Here is a 22,748-nt window from a genome sequence, read left to right as displayed (position 1 = left end):
ATTCTTTGGCCATTATCATATTATTTATAGGAAATTCTTCAAAATTAAAGTCTTTATTGGAATATATTCCAAAGCAGTTAAGTCATCTCATGACTGAACAAAAATAGCCATTTATCTTAAAAAAAAAGTCCCAAGATGGTTCCAAAATGCACTGAACAGCTTTTCACAAAATATACATTGCAGTAACTCATATCTTGTAGGAACTAACTGACTTGTTAATAAATAAGATTGTGAAGAAAACATTTTTTATACATAACATTTTAGATTTCCCCATATTTGCAACCAAAATTGGTGACTACACCCCCCATCTTTAAACAAATTGTGAAGATCTGTGCCAAACATTTCTCTAACAAGCTGCTGCAGTGCATCCGCTGACATTATCAACAACCCCCCCCCCCCAAAAAAAACAAAAAAACAAAAAAAACAAAACAACACAATGAGTAACAGTAGAAATAATAGTAGTAATACAACAATAATGATAATGACAGGATGATTTTTTTTTATAAAGCAACACTGATAAAAGCAGATATTATAAAGGACCAACTATCAACAATAAAATATACAGATTACATTCCTTCAGGGTTTCAGAATAGAGGGAGCCCACATGAGGACGTTAGCTGAGGGACACTGAGAGTCTCCTCTTCATAGAAATGGAAAAGAAAATTCACACTCTTGTCTACAGAAGTTGTATTATTTAGCGTTCAACATTGATTTGCAATTTGAGATCCAGGCTCAGGACTCAAACTTTCAGAGAGGACACACTCTCTTGTAAATTCATGATGCATGTCAGAGAGTATGGTTCTGGAAGAGTCGCATGCTAGTATTAATCCTGGAATCCATCCATAACCATACACATATTTTTGTTGAATGTACATAATGAAGAGCGCAGGTCAGTGGTTATATAGTGTTGCTGTGTAGTTAAAGGATGACTTGCATTGAGCCTCCACTTGAGAGAACATTCAGAGCTTGTCCATAGGCAGCATGTTCAGTTTCCAAAAAAAAAAACAAAGAAACAAATCTTAGTTATGGCTATGTGGATGCATGATGCCAAGCCTTGAATGTTGTGAACTTTACATGTCCAGTATAAACCCACTGTGAGTGTGCTCCAGTCCAGCAGGCCGACCACACAGCTCAGTTCAAGTCACTGCAGAGACCTGACAGCAACAAAGGGAGTAACAAGCCTGGACATCGTCACAGACAAAGGTGCAGTGGCGTTGATCCTGAAAATAGTACTGTACACTCTACCAGGAAAATTAAGTTAAATACAGATGATGAACGACAAGAACCAAAAATCAGACTGAGATACAGTGTGTGAGGAAATGGTGGAGATGAGTCTGTAATCCCCCATTTCAAGCATCCACCTTCCTGTAGAAGTGGAAGCTGCCAAGAAGGGGATGGATTTGTCCACTCAGTGGAGCCTGGAGCCCTTACAGGCTAATTCAGTGCAACAGGCCTTTTACAAAAAAGGGGACTGGGACTTCTAGCTTCTTCCGTGGTTCTGCTCCTCCTCCGTGACATCGACAGTCCGCATACAGACTTTTCTGCGATTCTTTCAATGTTAAAAAACATGTTCATGATTCAGTCTGGGCACATTCCTTTAACAATCCACGACTTCCGTGTCTTCATGGCTTTCATACAAAAACGTCCACAAATTATGATCCGAGTCCCCTCTGTTTTTTTTTTTTTGTTTGGTTTTTTTTTACAAAGTTGGCGAGAGCTATATACAGATAGGGTGATATGTCGTATATGAATGTGTATGGTATTGGTTGGTTCACTGAGGCCGAGGTTCTCCGTGGACTCTGAAGCGGTACAGGCATGTGTACTCTGGGTGACCCCAGTTAGACAGCACCCGCACCTCTATGATCTGGAAGGCCTTGTCATTCTGCTCCTGAAAGAGAAGAGGGTAAAATATTCAGCATGTCATCACAGATGTAGAACTGTTTTTTTAATTGTAATAAGTTGGGAAAGGTCTCTACGGTTACCAAAACAGGGAAACTCTGCAGTGACTCTCCATCTTCCTGGTATGTGTAGTGTCCCAGCAGCTTCCCTTCTTCTTGGTACTCATCATCTAGACCCTGAATATAAACAAACATTGGTGAAATCAGCCATTAATAAGTGATGCTTGCTTTTAAATTGTGTCCAGCTCTTAGGTTTTATGTCAAGTGTGTTTCTTACAAAAACAGTGAAGTTGCGAGGGGCGCTGGTGATATTTCCAGTTGGGGACAAGGCCTTGGGGATGTGCTCCACGCAGAAGGATGTGGGCAGGATCCTCAGGGACAGTCGGATCACCAGATAGCCCTGAGAACCTTTAAATGCCCAGCAGTTACCTGGGTACACATCAGGCTGAAGAGGGGAGGTGAGGGAACAAATGTCAAAATCAGTTTTATGACAGTTGCCAAGACTAAGTGTTCATACAAACCAGTTTCCCATCAACCATTAAATTACAGCAATATTTTAGACCTAACATGTTTCCATTATCAGCAAAATAGAAATGTCTCTTGGATATTTCACAGGTGAGACTCACCTGGATGACAACGCGTGGAGACTGGGAGAAGTACCAGAGCGGCAGGCCAAACAAACTCATGAGGGCCGTCTTGGTCTCATAGGTCTCAGAGCAGCGGGTACTGAGGATGCTGCCACCTGCACACACACACAAGAAAACAGGAAACAGTAATTATTCTGAAAGGTAAAATTCTCATTCACTGACAAGTTTAAGGTAATATAAAAAAAGATTTTATTATAATTAATGGATTGTAGAGTTTCAAACCTTATCATATTATCAAGCCAGCAGCATGAAATGTTTAATTCATTTTGTGTGCAATGTTTGCAGTTTGGTTTTATATATTGCAGATTCATTGTTTACATATCTATCTCTATTCCACACATTGCTTTGCATTGTTAAAACACTGGTGCCTTTTTTATTACTCACAATGCAATTTAAAACTTTGTGTAAGTGATTCTGCTGTGTAATACTGCTGTAGTAGCAGCTAATGTAACCTTGAGCCACTAGCCTCAAGCAGTGATGAGGAGCAGGCTACAGAGTTCTGGTAAACTCGCCTTCTAACTCCAAACTTCCCAGACTGTTTTCATTAAGAATATAAGAGACAAACTGCTCAGACAGGCACATTCAGGTACTGATGTGTGAGGAGAAAAGTAACACTGCTGTATTTAGGTCAGACACCAGAAGTGAGTGTGATTATTGTGTCTGAGCTACTAGGCTAATAGAGGGGTTCAATGCCCACTCTTACTGTGAGGTGAATCTCTCATGTAGGTCAACAGAGTGCTCAGTAACAGACCTGACAATGGAGTCTAAGCTTTTGCTATTAATACCCTGTTGTCCTCAAGTCTGGCTAATGCCTGCACCCTCGTTACATAAGCGATATACATTAGAGCACAGTACTGAGTTACGGAACAGTTAACTTGCTAATCCCTTCTACCCATTATAAGGTTAACTACTGATTTGTATACAGGCCTGGCATGGACGGGCCCTGAAATCAATGTGAGGTTTCCTTCTTACCGCCAGACTCCAGGGCGTAGTCCACCAGGCCTGTTCGATCCTGGGAGTAGAGCTTCAAAGCGTTCTGGACGATCAGCTTCACTTGCTGGGGGAGAGACAACGACACAAGGGTTAAAGATTAAGTAAAAGCCTCAAACACATGGCAAACCAACACTTATAAAGAGCTCTGCTTAGATTATGTGATTAAGATGGAGATCCACCGTGATGATGATGCTGACAGAAGGAAGTGTGCGTTCATTACCTCTTCTGTCAGTCCCTCAGCAGACGCAGTGTGCTGGACAGTCCCAGTTACTGTTGAAATGATGGACTTGGCCTGAGACTCGGCCTCACCCAGGGTCTGGGCTCGGTTAAGCTCCAGCTGCAGGGACACATTTCTCAGGATGCTCAGCTCCAGTGCGGCCAGTGAAACCTGCAGGTCTGGTGTGCTCACATAGCGCTGGGACAGCCAGTGGATCAGAGACTCAGGCACCTCTCCCTGCTCCTCTCCTGACCCACCACTGCCAAAGAACAGAAGCTGCAACTCCTTCCGCACCTGAGAGGACACCTGGGCTGATATCTGAGAGAGAGACACACAGAAATATGAGAAGAAATGTAATGGAAACTGAATGTTTGGAAAATCTTCACAGCAGATAAAGTCGACTATCACATTGTTTGTTTTACTCACTGTCTCCTGCAGTGCATCCAGCTGCTCACACTTGCCCTTGCACCCTGCAACACCCTGCAAGTCCTGTCTGATGTTACCCAGCTCCACTTCTAGTCTCTGCACCTCTGCTAGCAGAGCATCGTGGTCCTCCTGCTTCACACCCACACTGAGTAAAGAACAGAATTTACTGTCATATAAGTCACCATAATTCTGAAGAGCTCACTTTACAAAATGTGATTAGCATGTTTAAAAAAGATGTCTCGATTTTTGTACCTGACAGGAGCTGTGTCTGCTGCTGAAATGACAACCTCTTTCTCTTTTTCCACCTTTTCGTGCTCATACTGCTGCTGCTTCTGCTGCACCTCCTACAACACATACCACAAATAAACATTACCGAAAGAGCGCAAAGAAAACAACTTCATTTTCATAGTCCAGAAAACCCCCAATGACAGATAAACAAGGGACATTATTGCCTCAAGAAGGAAAAGTTGTTCTGGCCTGTCAGCCTTCATGAGAACTTTCCAGGAACACACATCCATCAGACATTTGATACAGCACCACTGTTTCTTTGTATACAGACGTGGCACAAAAACAACCAGATCTGCCTTCTATCTGTCTGAACCGGTCAGGATATTTTGTCTTTTCAACACCATTTTCTCTATGGCTGTGGTACGCATCCAATAATCTCATGCTATTCTAACAGTTCTTTGTCAGTTCGTAGTTAGTTAATGATTACCATTTCACCTCTGCTCTTTCACTGTGTCCTTTTTAATAGATTATAATCTTTTGTTTGATTTATGTCATCCACTTAGTGGTGAAAGGGTAATACTGGGAACTTTTACTGTGATGTAAATCAATGTGTGCTCAGTCTGTTCAAAAACAACAAAAATACAAAAAAATAAATAAGCCACCTTCCACATTTCTCTATGCATTCTGTAGGCATGTTTTCAAGGTGTTTTCTCTGTGGAGAAACAGTGAATCTGCTGTATGTACCTCAGTCTTGGCAGCCAGAGCATTGAGCAGCAGTTCTAAGTCAGCCAACCGCGCTGCCTGACTCTCTTGCTGTTGTTTCTGCTGCTCTGCATTCTGTGTGAAGCAGGGATAAAGAGAAAAAAGGGAGATGCATGTGAATCTCTAAGCAAAAAATTTCTTGAAGTCAACCCTTACATTTTTAGGAACAACATGAATTTATACTCATTCCCCTTACCTGTGCTATATGTGTGTTCTCCTGCTCCAGCTCTGCTTGCAGCACGCCGAGCCTCTGCTCCAGCAGGGAGGAAACCCACAGTCCCAGGCTCTCCCTGTTGGTCTCAGTGTGTAGCTGCTCTCTCAGGGTGCTGTAGAGACCCAGAACATCCCCGTGACGCTGCTCCTGCTTCTGGTCACCCTGCTGGACTCGCTCCCACAGCAGGGCTAGCTGGCGCTCCACACGTTCAAGACGCTCCAAGTCCACAGTCGAGACTGCCGCCGGTGGAAGGATCGGCTGAGGAAGAGGAGAAATGGAGTGAACACAGAGGAGGACAAGAGTGGAAATGATACAAAAAGTATCTATATAGAAAGTGTTTGTGTGCATTAGTCAACAGGGCAAAAGCACTGTGCTCATTAAAAAGAGTCTTTGGTTGAAAATGTCTGACCTGTAGGATAACTTGATATAACATGATCATCCCATTCACTCATCGCTTTATAATAAGACTTTTTTGTGTTATTTATCTTACCGGTGCCTGTGAGACTGGAGTGGCTGGGGTCTGCACCAGTAGAGTCTCTGGTGTGGGGACTGAGGCAGGAACTGGAGCAGAAGCTGGCACCAAGTTGGACAAGAGGGTAAAGGGAGACGCAGGACGCCACTCAGTTAGGTTTATGGCTGGGAGGTAGGCAAGCAGGGCAGCAGTGGACGGACCCCACAACCATAGAGCTGCATATAGACAGACAGTGGAAATTAAACCTCACTCACCTGATGTCTGGTCAATCACAACAAACAAAACAACTTGCAACATATAAACCTTTTGTCAGAACCTTTAGAGACATATCTTAAATTCTACTCAAGATCACAGATACCAAACAGGCTGAAATATGTATGAAATAACTCACAAGATTTCTGTGATATTTACATTTAATGTTCAGTAAAGCTGCAGGTGAAAAAACATGGCATCTTGGGCTTAATATTTCCTTCAATCTAGTCATACACAGTAGCTTCAGCAAGTATTGGAACAAACACATGCACAGAGTGAAGAAACATAGTAAACAAAGATTTAATAAATGTGTTTGCGTTTCACTGTTACGTAAATATGTGTGAGCGAGGCTGAGCCACAGAATGAAATAACTCACTAGGAGCCCAGAGAGGCTGACCTGAATCTGGTACTGGATGTGTCAGCATACTCTGGGGATGTGTGCTGGTTATAACATCTACTGGCTCACTACAGACTGATTTTTTCTACATAAATGGGTTACACCTGTGATAAAGGAAATGAGCACTGTGAGTTCTCATAAACTCACCAAGCAAGAGCAACAGAGGCAAAAGGAGCAGTAGGAGCTTCCAGAGTTTGGGAAGGCATCTGAAATACAGTCATGCACAGGTCAGATTAACACACAACTGACAGGAGTACATGCTTTTAATTTCAAAAGAAAAATACCCTTTACGAATCTATACTGTCAGAAGTCCTCAAAGGGAAACGTGCAGCTCATAATCTGTTGAGACTAACTATCAAGGATGCTGTCAACTATGAAATGGCTTTACTGGAAGTGTAAATATATTTGGAAATTAATGGTTTTATTCCCATGAAAAGTCTCATTAAATCTTAATCTGACATTTTGAACATTTAAACCTTCAATAACTGATTTTATTTATTTTTTTATGTACACATTCAGCAGTAATGGAGCAATGTTGGCATTCATTTAGAGTTGTGGTATTAACCACCTGATGAATGAAAGTCCAATATTCACTCATCAGTTCAGTAGCTAACTGTGTCTGTCTCTTACCTTGTCAGAAAGAAGACGTTGAGGAGACACATGAGAGACACCAGCTGGTACCATCCAGTTGCAAGAAACCACAGAAGTCCCCTGCTTGCCTTCACTGGTGAGATTGAAAAAAACATATAGAAAAAAACATATTCAGACAGAGAATGAGATCACAATCAGTGTTCATCAGTGCAATTAATGTTGGCCAAGAAAGTAGCAGAGGATCTGTTTTTATAAAAAGATGAGAAAAAAGATCCACCAACCTGGAGCTGCCAGGAGAATCCAGAACAATGAGAGCAGCTTCTGTGCCACTGTCCCGACCCCTGACCCTAAAGCCTTCCCTGCTCTCACCACACAGTAGCCTGGCTGGAGGAGGCAGTAACCTGCAAGACAAGATGGAAGAAGAAAACCTTTAAACGCAGCACATGAGAATAGTACCTACAAACATGTTAAGTTATCAGTACTACACTTGTCCTTGTAACAGCATATTTACAGACTGTCAGCAATATTAAGAGAAGTGGTGGTTAACCTGCGTATGCTAGGACGCTCCACAGTGCCCCCACTAGGCGTTGACGCCTGGAGGACTTTGTGAGGGTGATGGTGTGTGTCTCAGAATACTGCTTCCCTTTACAGTCATCACCTGTGTGTGCAAAAATGATGGATGGCAAGCAAAACAGAAAACACAAAAACAAAGGATGTATGAATGAACTGGTGAAGATATTAAAAGAATAGTAAAAAAAAAAAAAAAAATTCTGCAAACAATCAAAGCAGAGCAAATTGAAATACAGAACAACAAATCATATGTATGAAATGAAAATCAGAAGCGGGCCACTTGCATGCACATTCTGAAAAGTGTGTAATGGCACACCATGCAAAGCTTGATGAAAAAACCTTGTCCCTGTTGTGTCTCCTGACCGACAAACAAATTTGTTCTTTCTCCTCACTTTAACAGTTATTAGCCTCATTATCCAAATGTTGCACTGGCTTTGATCAGAGTGGAAACAACTGAACTCTTAATTGAGAAACTGTCCATTGTAAGAGCTTATAGCTACTTGACATCTTCTGACATGTCTGTTTCACTTCTGTTATCTGTTTTTATAACTGTTTGTATGAGTGCAAAAAATGAATAAAATAAAATAAAACTAGACAAAAAACAGGCAGGTTTTTTTAAATGTCTGGAACGATTTCTACTTAGGTTAAGTTCTGGTGCTAAACTGGCCCCTTGTAATGGTTTAAAGCTACGAACTTGAGTGAAAGAAAAGCAACTGCAGGTCACAACGGTCGAAAGTGCTGTTGACCAGTTAAAGCAGTTCACACAACCCCTGCTTGCTGATCCTCACACAGGTCATGCATATCATTAACTCTGTCAATCATGACAAGAAAACAGAGAAAGAGAGAGCATGTGTGTGTGGTTTGTGTGTGTGTCTGCTTACACAGAGGAACCATTCAGATTAAGATGTGATGCATCTTCAGTCACCAGATCCTTCACATTCATGCTTCCACAGAAACTTGAGTGAGCTGCAACATACACACAACACATTTATTTACATAACAAAAACATGATGTGTGAGAAAATTATGATGAAATGAGAGGAGGATGATGACGAGGGAGAGTAAATGTGCATGTCACCACTGTGATGTCAGAGGAGCTCTAGGTCTTCATGAAGAAAAAGAGAACAGAAGTGCATGAAAGCAGTTAACAGCATACACAGTGACAACTGCTAGAAACAAGGCTGAAGAACTGCAGTGAAACCTAGGCTACAGAGTCGATTAAATTCTTCTGTAGCTGTGAAAGGAACCAGCTTAAATCAGCAGTATACTAGAAATAAAACTGACCTGCTGACACTGTGGTAAATGGAAATAGGTGCATGTTAGCCAAAACTGTCAGTGCACCACATCTGAGGAGTGAAGTAGGAGTCAGGAAGTCTTTCTATTTCTGCTTGAGTGGTCATCACGTGCACAACCTCATGTGAACTAAATGATTCACATCAAAATGCAACTTATTAAGTGACAGTTTGAGGAAATGGTGTTTTGGGTGGTGTACAGTTTTAATTTTGTTTCTAGTATATTTCCTCCTTCAGAAATAGAAAGATAACACATGAAAGTGAAGGTTGGATGAACAGAGAGAAACAGTGAGATGATGAAGAGATTCTTCAAAGTCAATCCTGCTTTAAAAGAAAGTCTACATATTTATCCAAATATGAGAATCCTTTCTCCTTACACAGGAGGGAAATGGTAAAAAGAAAGTTTATTAATAGAAGAGGAGCAGAGGAGGTCAGGAGCTGTGACCCTTGATCTTTGCCCTTTGTAGTAACAGCTGGTACCTTGTCCTTCATAGCCATTAGCCCTGTGGCCCATCATCCTGATGGAGAGTGGTCTGCTTAAACAGCCACAGTTGGGACAAACTGGAAGACACTGCTTGTCTCATCGAGTCCGAAAACGAAGCAAGAACACCTGGTGACAAAACCACCCACACTCACTGTTAGTCAAAATGCACACTCGAGGCATGGCTAGAGACACAAAAAAGAACAGATAAAAATGGGTGGTATAAAATGAAGGGGGAGAGAAGTGGATGACAGGAAAATCCCCCGAAGAACAGAAAATGACATGAAGCCATGGAAAGCCCGATAAGAGGAAATGGTTGCATGTGAAATAGAAATAGACCCAACCAGAGACATTAATGATGATCAGATTCCTGCTAAGGCAGAAACCATGAAGGAGTAGAGATTTTAAATTTGCTGCAAAAGACAGACGAGCATAAAACCTGTCAGTTTTTCCTTAAAACCACCAAGACTCATTTTAATCTGAGGGAATCTGAAAAAGTAGCTGCTGTAAATGACAGAGGAAGAAAAAGAGAGAATGACGAGTAATGGAAAGAGTGAAGAACATCTCTTGTTCTATACCTTTTCCTGGAGGGCTCTTTGCCCTTGAACCCAGCCAGAGCACATTGTTGAAGAGCAGGGTGACTAAGGACACTATGGGGGCCAGGGCTCGTTTGCTGTATCGCATACATGTGTTAGACATAGACACCAGGACACCTAGAGAGAGACACCACTACCAATTACAGTATATTCTCATTATCACAGCTGGATTAAGATATGGACATACTAGTCTTCAACCCTCCAGCTCCAACAACTTAAGCATTTAGAAAGACAAATGTGAGGAAGAACAGCAGTCTACATTTCAAATACGACATTTCAGTCTCACCTGTCTTGCTCCTCCGACTCCTGTCTCTGGAGTATATACTTGTGAAAGGTGATGCTGAGGTGGAGAGGGCATCGGTGGATGCTTCTGCAGCCTGAGATGATGATGAAGACCGTGTAATGAATGAGTCCATCTCCTGAGAGTGTAAAGAGCAGTCTTTGCAGATGTAACCATTGGCAAGTGAGGTGTGGGACTTTGACACACTGGTGTCGCCGTTGACATTTGAAGAACAATGGTCAGTGCTGGAGCCCCTTCCTGAGGAAGAACAGAGATGAATAAGAACTATACATTAAAAAAGACAGAGAAATGGTTAAATCCATAAAATATGAATGCAGAGATGTCACTAAGTATGCTATTGCTTCACTTGGAAGGAAAACACTGCTAGAGCTACAATGAGCAACAGTAAATATCTAAATATCAGCAACTACATATAAATCTCTATCACTTTGTTTCTCACACTTAACTACTCAACATCATGAAAAAATGACCACATAGGCTCTACTGTTTCTTTTGTATTATAAGTGCATATCTTTTAACCCTCTGCATTTTACTTTTTGCCTTTGCAGTGCCAAATTTTCCCATGCAGCTCAACAGTTTATCTCATGGTATACTTCACTCTTGAGTAATTACAGGTTATCCAGGATCATTAGTGTTAGGTCAACAAACTTACATGGCACAGAGTGAGTTACACTAATATAACCAAAACATTATAGGAAACTCTCCAGGGAACTGAAACCCTTAGGATAATGTCAATAACGAACAAGAATAACTAACTCACTAAATAACACTTTAAAGTAAAATATGAATGTAGGCTGCACAGAGAGAAAGTCAAGATGTATATGTGGTGGAATTCAATTAAAAGATTTTTTTAAATAACCTCTAAAATTAGCAAAAATCATTAATGGTCATTTGAGATGGAATCTCTATCTATTCAACTGACCCCAGTGTCCATCCACAGACATAGAGGTGGTGGTGGTGGTTGTGGTGATGGTACGTTGTCTCAGGTGGGACTGGTCCAAGATGGAGCTGTGTAGGGAGGCATCAGACGCTGCATTGCTTTCCTGAAAGCTGCTGCTATTGTTAAGTTGGCGTACTAACAGCTGAGAAGGAGAGGGCTTTCCTCGGTGTGGCAGCTTGGCTCAGGGATAAAGACAGGGAGCTGGAGCTGGAGCCGGCCTGCTGCTTTTTGCTCCGCAGCGTCCTGGGGGAACAGTGACAGGAAATGAGTAGAGATGAGAGTTTTGTTCTGCGTATGCCAGAGGCATGTCGAGACAACTAGAAAAAGAGTGCAAGAGTGTTGGCGCCGATTGCTAGTCTCACCGTGTCTCTCTCCTGGTGCTGGTGTAGCTGCTGCTGTGGTTCTGGGAGTAATCAGCCAGGCTCTCGTTGCCATAGTGACCGGCACTGGTCTGCAGACGCAGGCTCCGCCGTGACATCCTGGGCGACTCGTACACAGGAGCAATCTGGTGCTCCTTCTCAAACTCTAATGCTGCTGTGGAGTAGCTGGAGCTGAAAGAGACAGGAGGGAGGAGCAGAGCAGGAAGAGCGGGAAAGTTGGAAAGTAGAGGAGAAAGAGAGTTTTATTATTGCAAAACAGTTAATCACAGAGTGGAAATTTTCTTGTGCCTGCTGCACGGAAATCCATTTGGAGACAACAACTGGGCCTCAAATGACTTTCAACCTCAAATAAATACTGAATAGGGATGTCCTGCAGCTTTCATGATCCTGTGTGTGTGTTATCATTATCTCGTCAACTTCAGTGGCTTTTTTTTCCAAACAAAAACAAATGAAACACAGGAGTAGACAGTGTTTTCAGAGAGCTGTGATGCTCTTGTTCCTTGCAACTGGCAGTGGGCCTGACAGGAAGTGACTCACTCACAAGGGAGGGAGAAAACAATAATAAAAAAAAAACAAAAAGAAAGAATGGGCACAGTGTGTTTCTGAAAGTTAAATCGGGGAAAAGAGTCAAGTAAACATCCTTAAAGCATGCAAGTCTGAATAAAAAAATAAAAAAAAATCATCTCCACTCACTGTAATCCAAAGCCAACCGTAAGTGGAAACACACCATGCATGTTTTAAATTTTGACTTTGCCATGGGTTGTGCAGCTGTGACTCACAGGGCCACACCCACCTGGCAGAGTAAGTATGACTAACAGGCAACAGGGAAGCAGTTGTGAAATTCACTGGAGCTGTTGTAGAAACTATGTCTATAAGCCCCCATTGCTGGTATAACCTGACAAAAACGTTTTTAAAAAAATGACGAATGACTGCACCCTCTTTCTCCTCTGTTGTAAAGCAGGTATAAGTTTGCATGAGGCATACAGTCAATCTATTTTTTCAGACTCAATTGTGTTTACTTACAGCTTACATAATATTGGTGTTGTGTTATTGCTCATAATATGACTAACTGAACTGAAATGACTTGACCACGCTGCACTCTCTTCGCAGGCTGTGTACACTCCTCAGCCTGTCGTTCAACTAGGTCAAGCAGAATAACTCCACAGACAGGGTGGGGAGGGTGGATGAGGAGGAGGAGCAAACCACTTTATCTGTCACTGCAGGACAGAGAATAAACTTCCTGTTAGACACTTGTAAAGGAGGGACCTTCACTGTGTAAACAAGGGCTGTTTGGTTCAACGCACAAGCACAGAGTCCCTGTCAGTGGCCCTTGCTTGGCATGAGTCTATTAATGCAGAGTCTTGCACACAGGACAAACTGTAGACTGAGCACTATCAGCAGTACATGTGTGTGTGCATGTTGCTCTCTGGCTATAAACCCTGAGGATTACACACTCTCACCGAGAGCCAATTATGTGCTTTAGTCCTTGCCCTGCCTCCTGCTCCAACTGGCTATTCTCCGAGCACATGACCAGGGGAGCACCTTTCCCTCTGTGTCCTGTCGGTCTGACAAACAAAACTGGCTTCTACTGCTCAGCATTTGCCAAGGAGTGTGAATATGATCACATGTGCCAGTCCTTTTCATGTGCAATTATGTAGAATACCTGCCTTTTCAGGTATTGACAAATTATCTGTAACTGCAGACCATGCATCTCCATTTGTGCTGAACTGTTAGAGTTACACACCTCCTGTGGTACCAGAACCAGAGGCCATGTAAGGACAATAGAGAACATGGGGACCCGAGATGAAAAAGTCTAAGCGGCGGACTGAGAAAGCAAACAGGATGTACCTGAACAAAGGTGGGCTAGATATCAACAGGATTATCAATTTTCCATCACATCACCCTGCTCATCTTATTCAAATTTAAAATTCAAATATGGGATAGCAGCTGTGGAGCAATGAAGTTTGTTTGTATGCTCTGAATGCAGTTTCATACTCTCAAGAATTAAATTCATTTCAATGGGCTCAATGAGCCGAAAAGCAGTTTAATCCAGTGAGTTCAGCAGACAGTGAGTGTGCTACAAAACAATATCTTACTGACAAACCTTTGACTTGCAATATATAGCTGCAGGGAACACAACACAGTTATTGAAGTTAATAACAATTGTGCCCACTTACCATCCTGAGCCAAAAAACAACTTCACTGTGGCATGCCTTCGTGTTTATACAAACAAACACACAACTTAGTTTATCATACCAGAATGGCTCAGGGTTCACTGGAAACGACAAAGACTGAGTGCCTGGGGCAGTGAAGCCCTGTGCCGGGCGGGGTAGGGTGTGTGTGAGAAAGAAAACACACCTGTCTGTCTGTGTAGCCTACAGCCAGGTACACAAACTATTAAAACATTCTGCTCTGCCTGACACCTCACGAACAGGAGTCAGAGATCTTTGTGTATCTCCCTATGGTGCCAGCAACCGCTCCCTAAGGACTAAGACAATATCTAATAACAATGACTATGCAGATCCCAGCCTGTCTCATCAGGAGCTGTAAACAATGTTTAGTTTGCAAACTCTTTTCACTTGTTCTGGGCATCCAAATTGATCTGTGAGCCGCTCTCTTCCGGGTGGCTCCCACGGCCCACATCAGTGATATTAATAGAGACGTACATTGTGCTTTCAGAAGAAGACACAGATGGACACAGATGAAGAGACAGACACAGTGTATAGAGAAAGAAGACACTTCCATCCTGACATTCAGCTTCCTGGAATCTCTGCTTACATAACACTAAAGCTTTGATACTCTTCCCACACTCAGTGGGCATAGCCGGCTTTCTTACGACGCACAACTACACAAAGCATCAGATCAGATAGGATCTACATGTTAGTATCTTGTGTTTTGATTCTCGGTTATTTTTCACATAAGTTGAGAGTTGACAGAATGAAGCAGGATTCTGTCTGTATTTGCTGCTGGAAACGTAATTTCCCCGAGGGAGTCCTCCCAAAGGGATCAATAAAGTCCATCTAAGTCTAAGGATGGGCTTCAAGGTTGGCAGGAATCAGAGGATAATGCAAGATAAGACAACACTATCACAATACACGATCCAGCAAAATGCTAAGATTCAAGTACATGTCACATTAATAGTTGTTAAACATTTAGTTGATGAATCAATTCTATTCGTTTCTGAAACTGAATACCTTTAGGTTTTGGACTGTTGTTCAGACAAAAAAGTTAAAGTTCAAAATGGGTTCCTGGAAATTGTGATAAGCAATTTTTAAACAAACATGATATGATATGATCTATGTCAGACATACAAAATTAACATTACTTCAAAGTGCACATCTGGAGTTATGAAAGATCTTCCAGAAAGAGTCCGGACTGAACGAATGGATCTCTGCTATTCATCCAAGTGTAAATGCAAAATTATCAATGTGTTCACGTCACTGAGAAAATATTTGCCCGTGGGGTGAAACCACTAAAAATTCAGCTTCTGCTCTTCACCGGCTCATCAGGATATCGTACCCTGAAGACAGCAAGGCAACTAAATTGTTTACAGCAACATGAGGTTCACAGCAGCTGCCAAAACGTTTGAGGCAAAACTGGGTTGTCATCATTTCTTTCAGATCTATCCAGAGAAACACTGAAGCTAAATCCTTCCCAGACAAAGAAAAATGAACTCTGGTAACATCGCCTCTGGTGAGTCTACACTTCTGGTTTGGTTTATTGTCACTAAAGGGACCTGTCATGATCCACCCACCTACTGCCTGCTTTGCATAGTGTATGCAAAAAAAACATGAGATCCCATCATAATTGACACAATGAGACATGACATAAACATCAGGTTTACATGCAACGACAATGATCTGGTTCTTTACCCTCTCCTCAGCTGATATACCATCTTGCATTTCCGCCAAATTGACATTTGGATTCAAAGAAATATTTGCCTTTGGTTTGCTGGTGCAAATATGCATTACCTGAAAAATGTCTAAATTAGGCCTTGAGAATCTGGAGCTAGGAAATATTTGCCATTTTTGCTTGAAAAATAACTTAAATGATTAATCTATTAAAACTGTTTTCTTTATAGTTACCAGGGTTCTGGCAATCAACTAACTCTAATAACTTTAACAGAAATGTAATGAAAATGTCTGCCAGATACAGAAAATGCAATAGTTGTTCTCTCCTCTTTGTTTAACTTCAACAGTGAAACCATCAAAATGAATACAAAATAAGATCACCTATCTGTTTATTATGTTGGGATGCATAGAAAATGATCTTATAATAGGACCCATGTCTACTGTAGTGAGCTCGATTAGTAACAGTGTCTCACAAAACCCTTGACAAAAAAAACTGGCTACCATTTGTGGTCACATACACACAAACACACACACACATCTTAGACAGAGATTACAGAGACCACGTGAGCTGTAAATCTCAGCTTCAAAACCGCAAGTGTGGTTACAAAAGCCATGTCAAGTGCTTGCTAGAATGCCTATACCCTCAAAAGTACAAAAAGACAAGGGGAGCGAAGGAGCAAAAACTAATGCTAATCAAAGTTACTGAAAAATATTTGCCTACTGTGCAATAGACCAAAACATTAACCATTCAGATGCAACAAAATTTACACTGAAAATGTAAACAGTCTGGAGTCAAACATCAAATCTTTAAATCACATTTATGACATTTTCCACCAGTGAGTTGGTAACTGCCATCTCATAAAATGGAATTAGTTTGGTTGGCTCTATAATCCAATCACAACATAAATCACTTTTTCTTCTGTGTCTCTAGTACACAGCAGAGAGTGTGATATATGGGAAAATCGCAAACACAAGCAAATTTGAGGCAACAGCACTGTGTCTAAATCTTCATAGGTTAGATACGTGCCAACAACAAATAATTTTAGAAACTTGGGATGCTGTTATGTGGCTGAAATGCGCAGAGTATTTTGTTAGCCATTGTCAACAATTTATTTTAATCTCCTCCCTACTACACTGTGGGACGACGATGTGTTTACTGAAATTATATTTTGCTGAAATACAGCTGTGAGAACCTCTGGAAATCTGTGGGGAAAACATCAGATCAGAGAACAAACGTAGCACAAACTGCTTCCTGTTTCCTCATGCTGCTACAGAGCGGAGAAAGTCTTATTTCTCATGAGCTGCTGAGGCCTATTTTTACCAGAGGCCAGGAACTGGGAGTCCAAGACCGAGCGACGAACCTTCGAATTTCCATCCAACTATCTCTGGGTGGGTAGAATTTGGCACTGTGATTAGGATCGTTCCAGCCCACCCTCATTTTCCCTCCCACAGACAGCACTTTCCTTCTGCCCCGCTCACTCTCTCTCTGTGGTGTCCAGGCTATAGCGCTATAGCGTGCCGTTTCATGTTGCCATGGTTGCTATGGCGACCACTCTAAACAGCTCCCTGGCTTGAGAGAAATGATCAGTAGCAGAGGCTGGACATGTACCACTTCCAACAGACAGATGCTGTAACACAAAAGAACACAAGCCTGGCCAAATCAGAAACAGAAATGCTTCTGACATGTACAATACCTCAGCATATGCCTTATGCACACAAGGAGACACATTCAGTTTTTTATTTTTTTTTTTTTTTTAATTTGTCAGGGACATTTTAATTGCGGCAGTAATGGCTTGAAAAACAATAATTCTTGCATTGTCTGAAATTTAACCCTTTCCAAAATCTAGCTTCTGTCACTTGGTCCAGTGGTGCATGCACTGCAACAGAATCAGACCAGATGTCAAAACAACTGTGACAGGAGCGTGAACAACAACTGTCCAGCTGGCACTCAGTGTACTCAGCTAGAGCCCCTGAACCTTGCCTTGCAGAGCACAACTTCTATGTACAAATGTGAAAGCACCAACTATAATTCATGTATTCTTCTAGATTTATGCTTAGTTCTAAAAATAAATTAATATTTTAAATCAGTCTCAGTAAAACTGCAGTTTCAGGATGAGGAGGTTGTGTTTTTACGTTGTATCTCCTGCACAATTCTTTTACATTAGTTATCTGCTGCTGCTATTCAGTCAGCCATAAACAGTATCAGATAACTCGGTCACTGCTGCTACTTACTACTGTCACAGTTCAGTAATCACATGTAGGCACTTCAACCAGAGGCCCCAGCCCCAGTGACCCACTTCCACCAGCATAAAATATGAAAGATCTGCACAAGTCAATGCACAGCACACCCACCTGCTTTCTGTGAGGACATGGGTGTACTCAGCCTGTGGTAGAGCTCAATACTCAACTGCAGGGTGTCAAGAACATATGCACCACTTGGAGATGCAAATCACAAAACTTTATCAATGCAGTACTTCTTTTTAAGGCATTTTTTGTCCATTAGAGGTATTATCAGGGAGCTTGTATGTGTATGAGGTTACACACACATATATTCAAATGATAAGATTTCCATCTATTTCAGCATCTCTTTCAACCCTCTTCACTGAGGCACCTATAAGAGAATATGGGGTGAAACCTTGCAGCCTCCTGAGCTGAAATCACTGAATCAGACCAGTAAAGACTAAAGAGAGCGCAGCTGTTAGGAAGTGAGAGAGCACAGAAATCTCCCAATTCACCAATATAAACCTAGTTAGGTTATAAATCTGTTATTAAAAGCATTTCCCGCCGCTGTATGCACAGTACGGATTAAATTAACACCAGGTTGGTGGTCCAGGTTGTAACGGCTTCTCCCTGGTATGTGGGAGCCTCCAAAGAGCTCTGAGTATAGATGGAAACATAACGTGATTGGCTGGCCTCCTTTCCCTCTTTCTCTTCAACCATTCAGCGCTACAAAACTTGTCGCTGCTCTTTTGAGTTTTGACAACAGATGGGCCAACGGTTTCTGTCACCTGACTCTGTCTGTCTCTGCACTGCTGTAGGCCATACACACATCCAATGTACCGACACCCTCTGAAGTCTCGACGCAATCAGCTGTCAGACAGGGTTGATATTTCTCAGCATTGAAAAAGAAGCAAATATAACATTTACTGTAGACTGTGACTAGGCAGTAGCTCACTGTAAGCGGAGACAAAGACATATAAATTCCTTTAGCTTACTCATTTAAATTCCATCAAGTTTGTTTCTCATGAGAGCTGTGAACTCATTAGCCTCTCAGCTGCAGTAGACACAGGCTAATAAAAACCACAGATCTCTCAACCAGCTAGTCAAGAGGCATAAACTATTAGTCTAATCCTGGGATCAGGGCCATGGTTGTGACTGTGGAGGTTCATTAATAGCTTCTCAGCTGACTGCATTCAAAGGGACACGATTAGCTTGTTCCAGCCTTTCAGTCTACCTGGCAGATTCCAGCCCAGTGTCAAACAAGCTTTTGTGCATTCATCTCACTTTGCCTCAGTCCACAGTGACTCATAAGACTAGTTACTAGAACTGGATCTCACATAGCTGAATGCACTTTGTGTGCAACAAAGCTGGCCTGAGATTATGAAGGTATTAAGTGTTTTTTCATCATTTATACTATGATACAACATGAACTGCATGTTCTTCTATATTACCTGCTATTCTAGAGGTCAACATTAAAAAACACCCAACAGGACCATTCCCATTATGCATAAATGCCATACCCACAACCTATAAAAAATATAGGAGCTGCTGGCACACTAAATAGAAAAGAAAACTGATACAACTGTCACGTACTGTGACACATAATTACTTAGAGAGACCGCAGCCTGAACTTGTTCAGCTGGATGGGAAAGAGTACTGAGGGCCCACTGACTGCACTTTTCACAATGTGCTTTGCATTTCTGCAAGGCAGCTATAAACCTAATGAGGGGTCTTTGTTCAAACTTGATTTTTTTTTTTTTTACGAGACACATTCATACTTTCACCTAAAAGATGGGAGGTCTCTGCTCACAGAAGTCATGCAATAACTCTTCCTTTCCCTAAAGTAAGAAAGTGAGTTAAGCAAGGGGTAAGGTGATATTTCATTTCCTGACCTACACGCCCAAATGCCTTTCTCTGTACTGAAAGCTGCCGACATCAACAGTGACAGCACTGGAGACAACAACATTCCACCACATGCACAGACCTTCCTGGTGAAGTGTCGACCACACCTACAGTATGAGTTGTGATGACGAGGTGCACAAGAAACAATGCATGGATGAGGCTCACAGAGGGTGAGGTTGGCAAAGGCAACTTGATTGTACAATATAGTAAAAGTATGTATGAAGAAATCTAGGGTACATGCTCTGTTTTTACCCTGTGCAAGCCTCCCCAATTCCCCTCTAAGCACAGAAACACATACCAACTGAATCATGAGGCTGAGTCATCAAAACCACAACCACAGGATTTTTTTTAGACAACAGAGTAAACCAATTTACAAAATCTCTAAAAGTTAAGAAATAACAATGCTGTCAAAAGTAAATACATTTCATTCTGTATTTGTAGCCTATTGCAAAATTAATTGCAAATCCAATCTGTGTAATTACAGCTCTGACTCAGCTGAGAGAAACAGGGCTCGACTATCAAGGAAAGCTGCATCCTAAAAACAATATAGTTGAGTCATTGCTCCTGAAGATTCTGTCTTTAGACAGGAAACAGAAAACCACCACAAAAGTAGCAAATATAAAACAACCTTTGGAATCATTTAGCAGATTAGAAATCTTTCATTATAGTATATTATATTCTCATAATAACATGAGTGAACTGACAACAGTTATCATAATAGTATTAAGGTTAACAGCACTCAATAGCAAACTCTGTTTAGGGAAAAACAAGAGTAAATGGAATATGAAGTAGCAAGTTGATGCTAAACCTGCAAAGCCTTAAAACTGATTAAAATGCAGCAGCAGGATCTCATTCTGAGGTTGCCTGGAGTCATAAATGACAAGCAGGGTGTAAGTGAAATGCCACAGGTCTGACTGTTGGATGCTGCAGTCAGCGTACAGCAGCACAGTACTGAGATCTCACCTGAGAGAGTAGGTATAGCCGGTGTTCTCTGGAGCACACTGTGGCGGTGTGTATGTGTGCAGTTGTGAAAAATCCATGGTCATTCTTCTGTGTTTAGACTGCAAGAGTCAGGATGCAAGGAATAGGATTCTTTAAGCCAAAGCTGACATGATGGAACGCAGAGAACATAAACTAACGTCCATACACACTCAAAAAAAATGCATGCACTGCCTTGTTCAGCCTGTCTCTTGCAGACATATTTCTGCCACTGAGCATAAGTTCTGTCACTGTGCAGCTGTATTTTAAAAACAAATTCAGAGCCGCATCTACACATTAAATACAATACAGCACTGGCAAATTCCCTGCCTCTACCCGAATCAATTCTAGTGCTATTCACTGGGCTGCTCTCCAAGAAAACACAACAACCAGTTACTGCTACATTGTACAACCATGTCAGAAAGCCCAGCAGGCCCTAATGAGAGCCGCTGGACATTCCCTTTCCCCAGGAACACAACAATGCTACTGTGGATGAGAGCTGCCCGACCTCTTCCTGCATGTTGGCTCTGGCCGGTAGTTGACGTAGGCCACAGACGCCAGTGGAGCTGTAATGAATGACTTGTCTCTTCTCTCCCGGTCGGAAAACAGGCGGCAACTGACAGGAATGGCTGGTAGAGACAGGACGATTCTCTCTCTCCTTTGTATTAAGCAGACTCCTCACAACGACAGCTACTCCTACAGTGACTGCTTGGGTAAGCTCCACACAGAGAGATGGCAGTATTATGAAACCGAGTAAAACAGCAAGGGGTGGAGCTGAGTTATAGGCAATGGGCGGGAAACAACTAGCCTGAGGGTTGAGCATCTCATAGTAAAGCCTACTTTATAACAGGCTGTGTAAATACTATGCTACCATAATACACTCAGTTTATTGGCCAGTTTATCAGGTACACCTATCTAAACCTAATGCAACCTAATACAAAAGTCCAGCAATAATCCTATCTTCATGAAGGTTATAGTGTTCAGTTTTTGATGAAACTGTCCTAGAGAGGTGCTGATTCAACCTTCTGCCTTTTTTGAGGCTGCAGTTTGTAATGCTGTTGAATTACACTGGGTTACACTGACAAAAACACCTCTGTGTAATGCACTGCAGTTCAACAACACTACAAACTACATCCTCATAAAATCATACAATTAAACTACAGCCAGTATTGGAAATGCAGATTTACATGAGGTGATTATAGTTCATACAGTTTAACTCTCTATGTAATATCAATGTAATAACTGTGCCTGGCAGTTTGATTTTACATATGTGGTCCTAACAAGCCGTGAGCCATGCTGCATACCACTCTTACCATGTGACCAAAACTTCCTCACTTATCATGAGCTAAAAAGGAACTCCTCCTCCAACTTATACTCAGCAATTCATTCAAAACAGAGAGATGATGCAAAGAAGGAGCGGCACAAAAAAAACAGATGGCTTTTCCTAAAAGCCACCACCAAAATCTCTACAATAATCTTAATCACGTTTTAAATCCACATCCAGCCGAAAAGAGGGATAAACGGAAACAAATATCCAAAAGCCATGAGCACTGCTTTAACTCAGCTGGGATTAGTTTCTTTTTTTAACTTGTCAACTGGTGAAATGAATCATGATGCAAGTGCTCAAATGTGTGCACTCCCAAAATTTAATACCAACCTCCTACAGTGCATCAGCTGAGCTAGAACGGGATGGACTGAGAATAAGAGAGAGCACTGCTCACCATCCCAGCCTAATTGAACTATAGTCTCACCACATGTCCTCAATAAAGAGCAATTTGCTGTATGTTCCGCAGCTTTTATTTCAGCACATGACTGTGTCGTTTCTCTTTTTTGTGATATTATAGCATGTGACGCTTGAGCTCTTCATTTAGGAGACAGGCTGAACAGTAACAGACCATGAGGACACAGCACAAACACACAGCTACAGTCTAAACATGCTACACAGTGACACATTTTCCCACAGTCCTGTATTTCACCACACACGTTTGATTTGCTGGCTCCTCTACGCAAACCACCTGCGACGAGCGAGGACAAACAACTGTGACTATAGTCCACCTACTGTCAAAACTGTGTCTCAGACTGGTGCTGACTGAAACGCGTATTTAGTTTAATAATAACTGCACATAATGTCCGGCCAAATG

The 22,748-nt window shown here is 41.8% G+C and overlaps 1 protein-coding gene across 1 annotated transcript; it reads right to left on the bottom strand.

Annotated features, from left to right (window-relative positions):
• Positions 1 to 34: 34 nt before the first annotated feature.
• Positions 35 to 21,398, bottom strand: sun1b (Sad1 and UNC84 domain containing 1b). Its single transcript, XM_018680871.2, is given in 26 exon segments — positions 35 to 1,888; positions 1,983 to 2,075; positions 2,176 to 2,343; positions 2,525 to 2,640; positions 3,518 to 3,602; positions 3,759 to 4,073; positions 4,182 to 4,326; positions 4,434 to 4,525; positions 5,154 to 5,246; positions 5,368 to 5,643; positions 5,876 to 6,072; positions 6,654 to 6,712; positions 7,137 to 7,230; positions 7,379 to 7,498; positions 7,645 to 7,755; position 8,095; positions 8,551 to 8,633; positions 9,439 to 9,478; positions 9,480 to 9,568; positions 10,018 to 10,152; positions 10,322 to 10,573; positions 11,259 to 11,401; positions 11,403 to 11,519; positions 11,639 to 11,827; positions 20,593 to 20,690; positions 21,116 to 21,398. Coding segments are annotated over 26 exon segments (3,240 nt in total). The 5' UTR covers positions 21,128 to 21,398; the 3' UTR covers positions 35 to 1,771.
• Positions 21,399 to 22,748: the final 1,350 nt, after the last annotated feature.

The sequence above is a fragment of the Lates calcarifer genome, linkage group LG11 (genome assembly GCF_001640805.2).
Source record: "Lates calcarifer isolate ASB-BC8 linkage group LG11, TLL_Latcal_v3, whole genome shotgun sequence".
Taxonomy (NCBI): domain Eukaryota; kingdom Metazoa; phylum Chordata; class Actinopteri; family Centropomidae; genus Lates; species Lates calcarifer.
The sequence above is the reverse complement of the archived record's forward strand: the minus strand, read 5'-3'. Positions and strand labels throughout refer to the sequence as shown.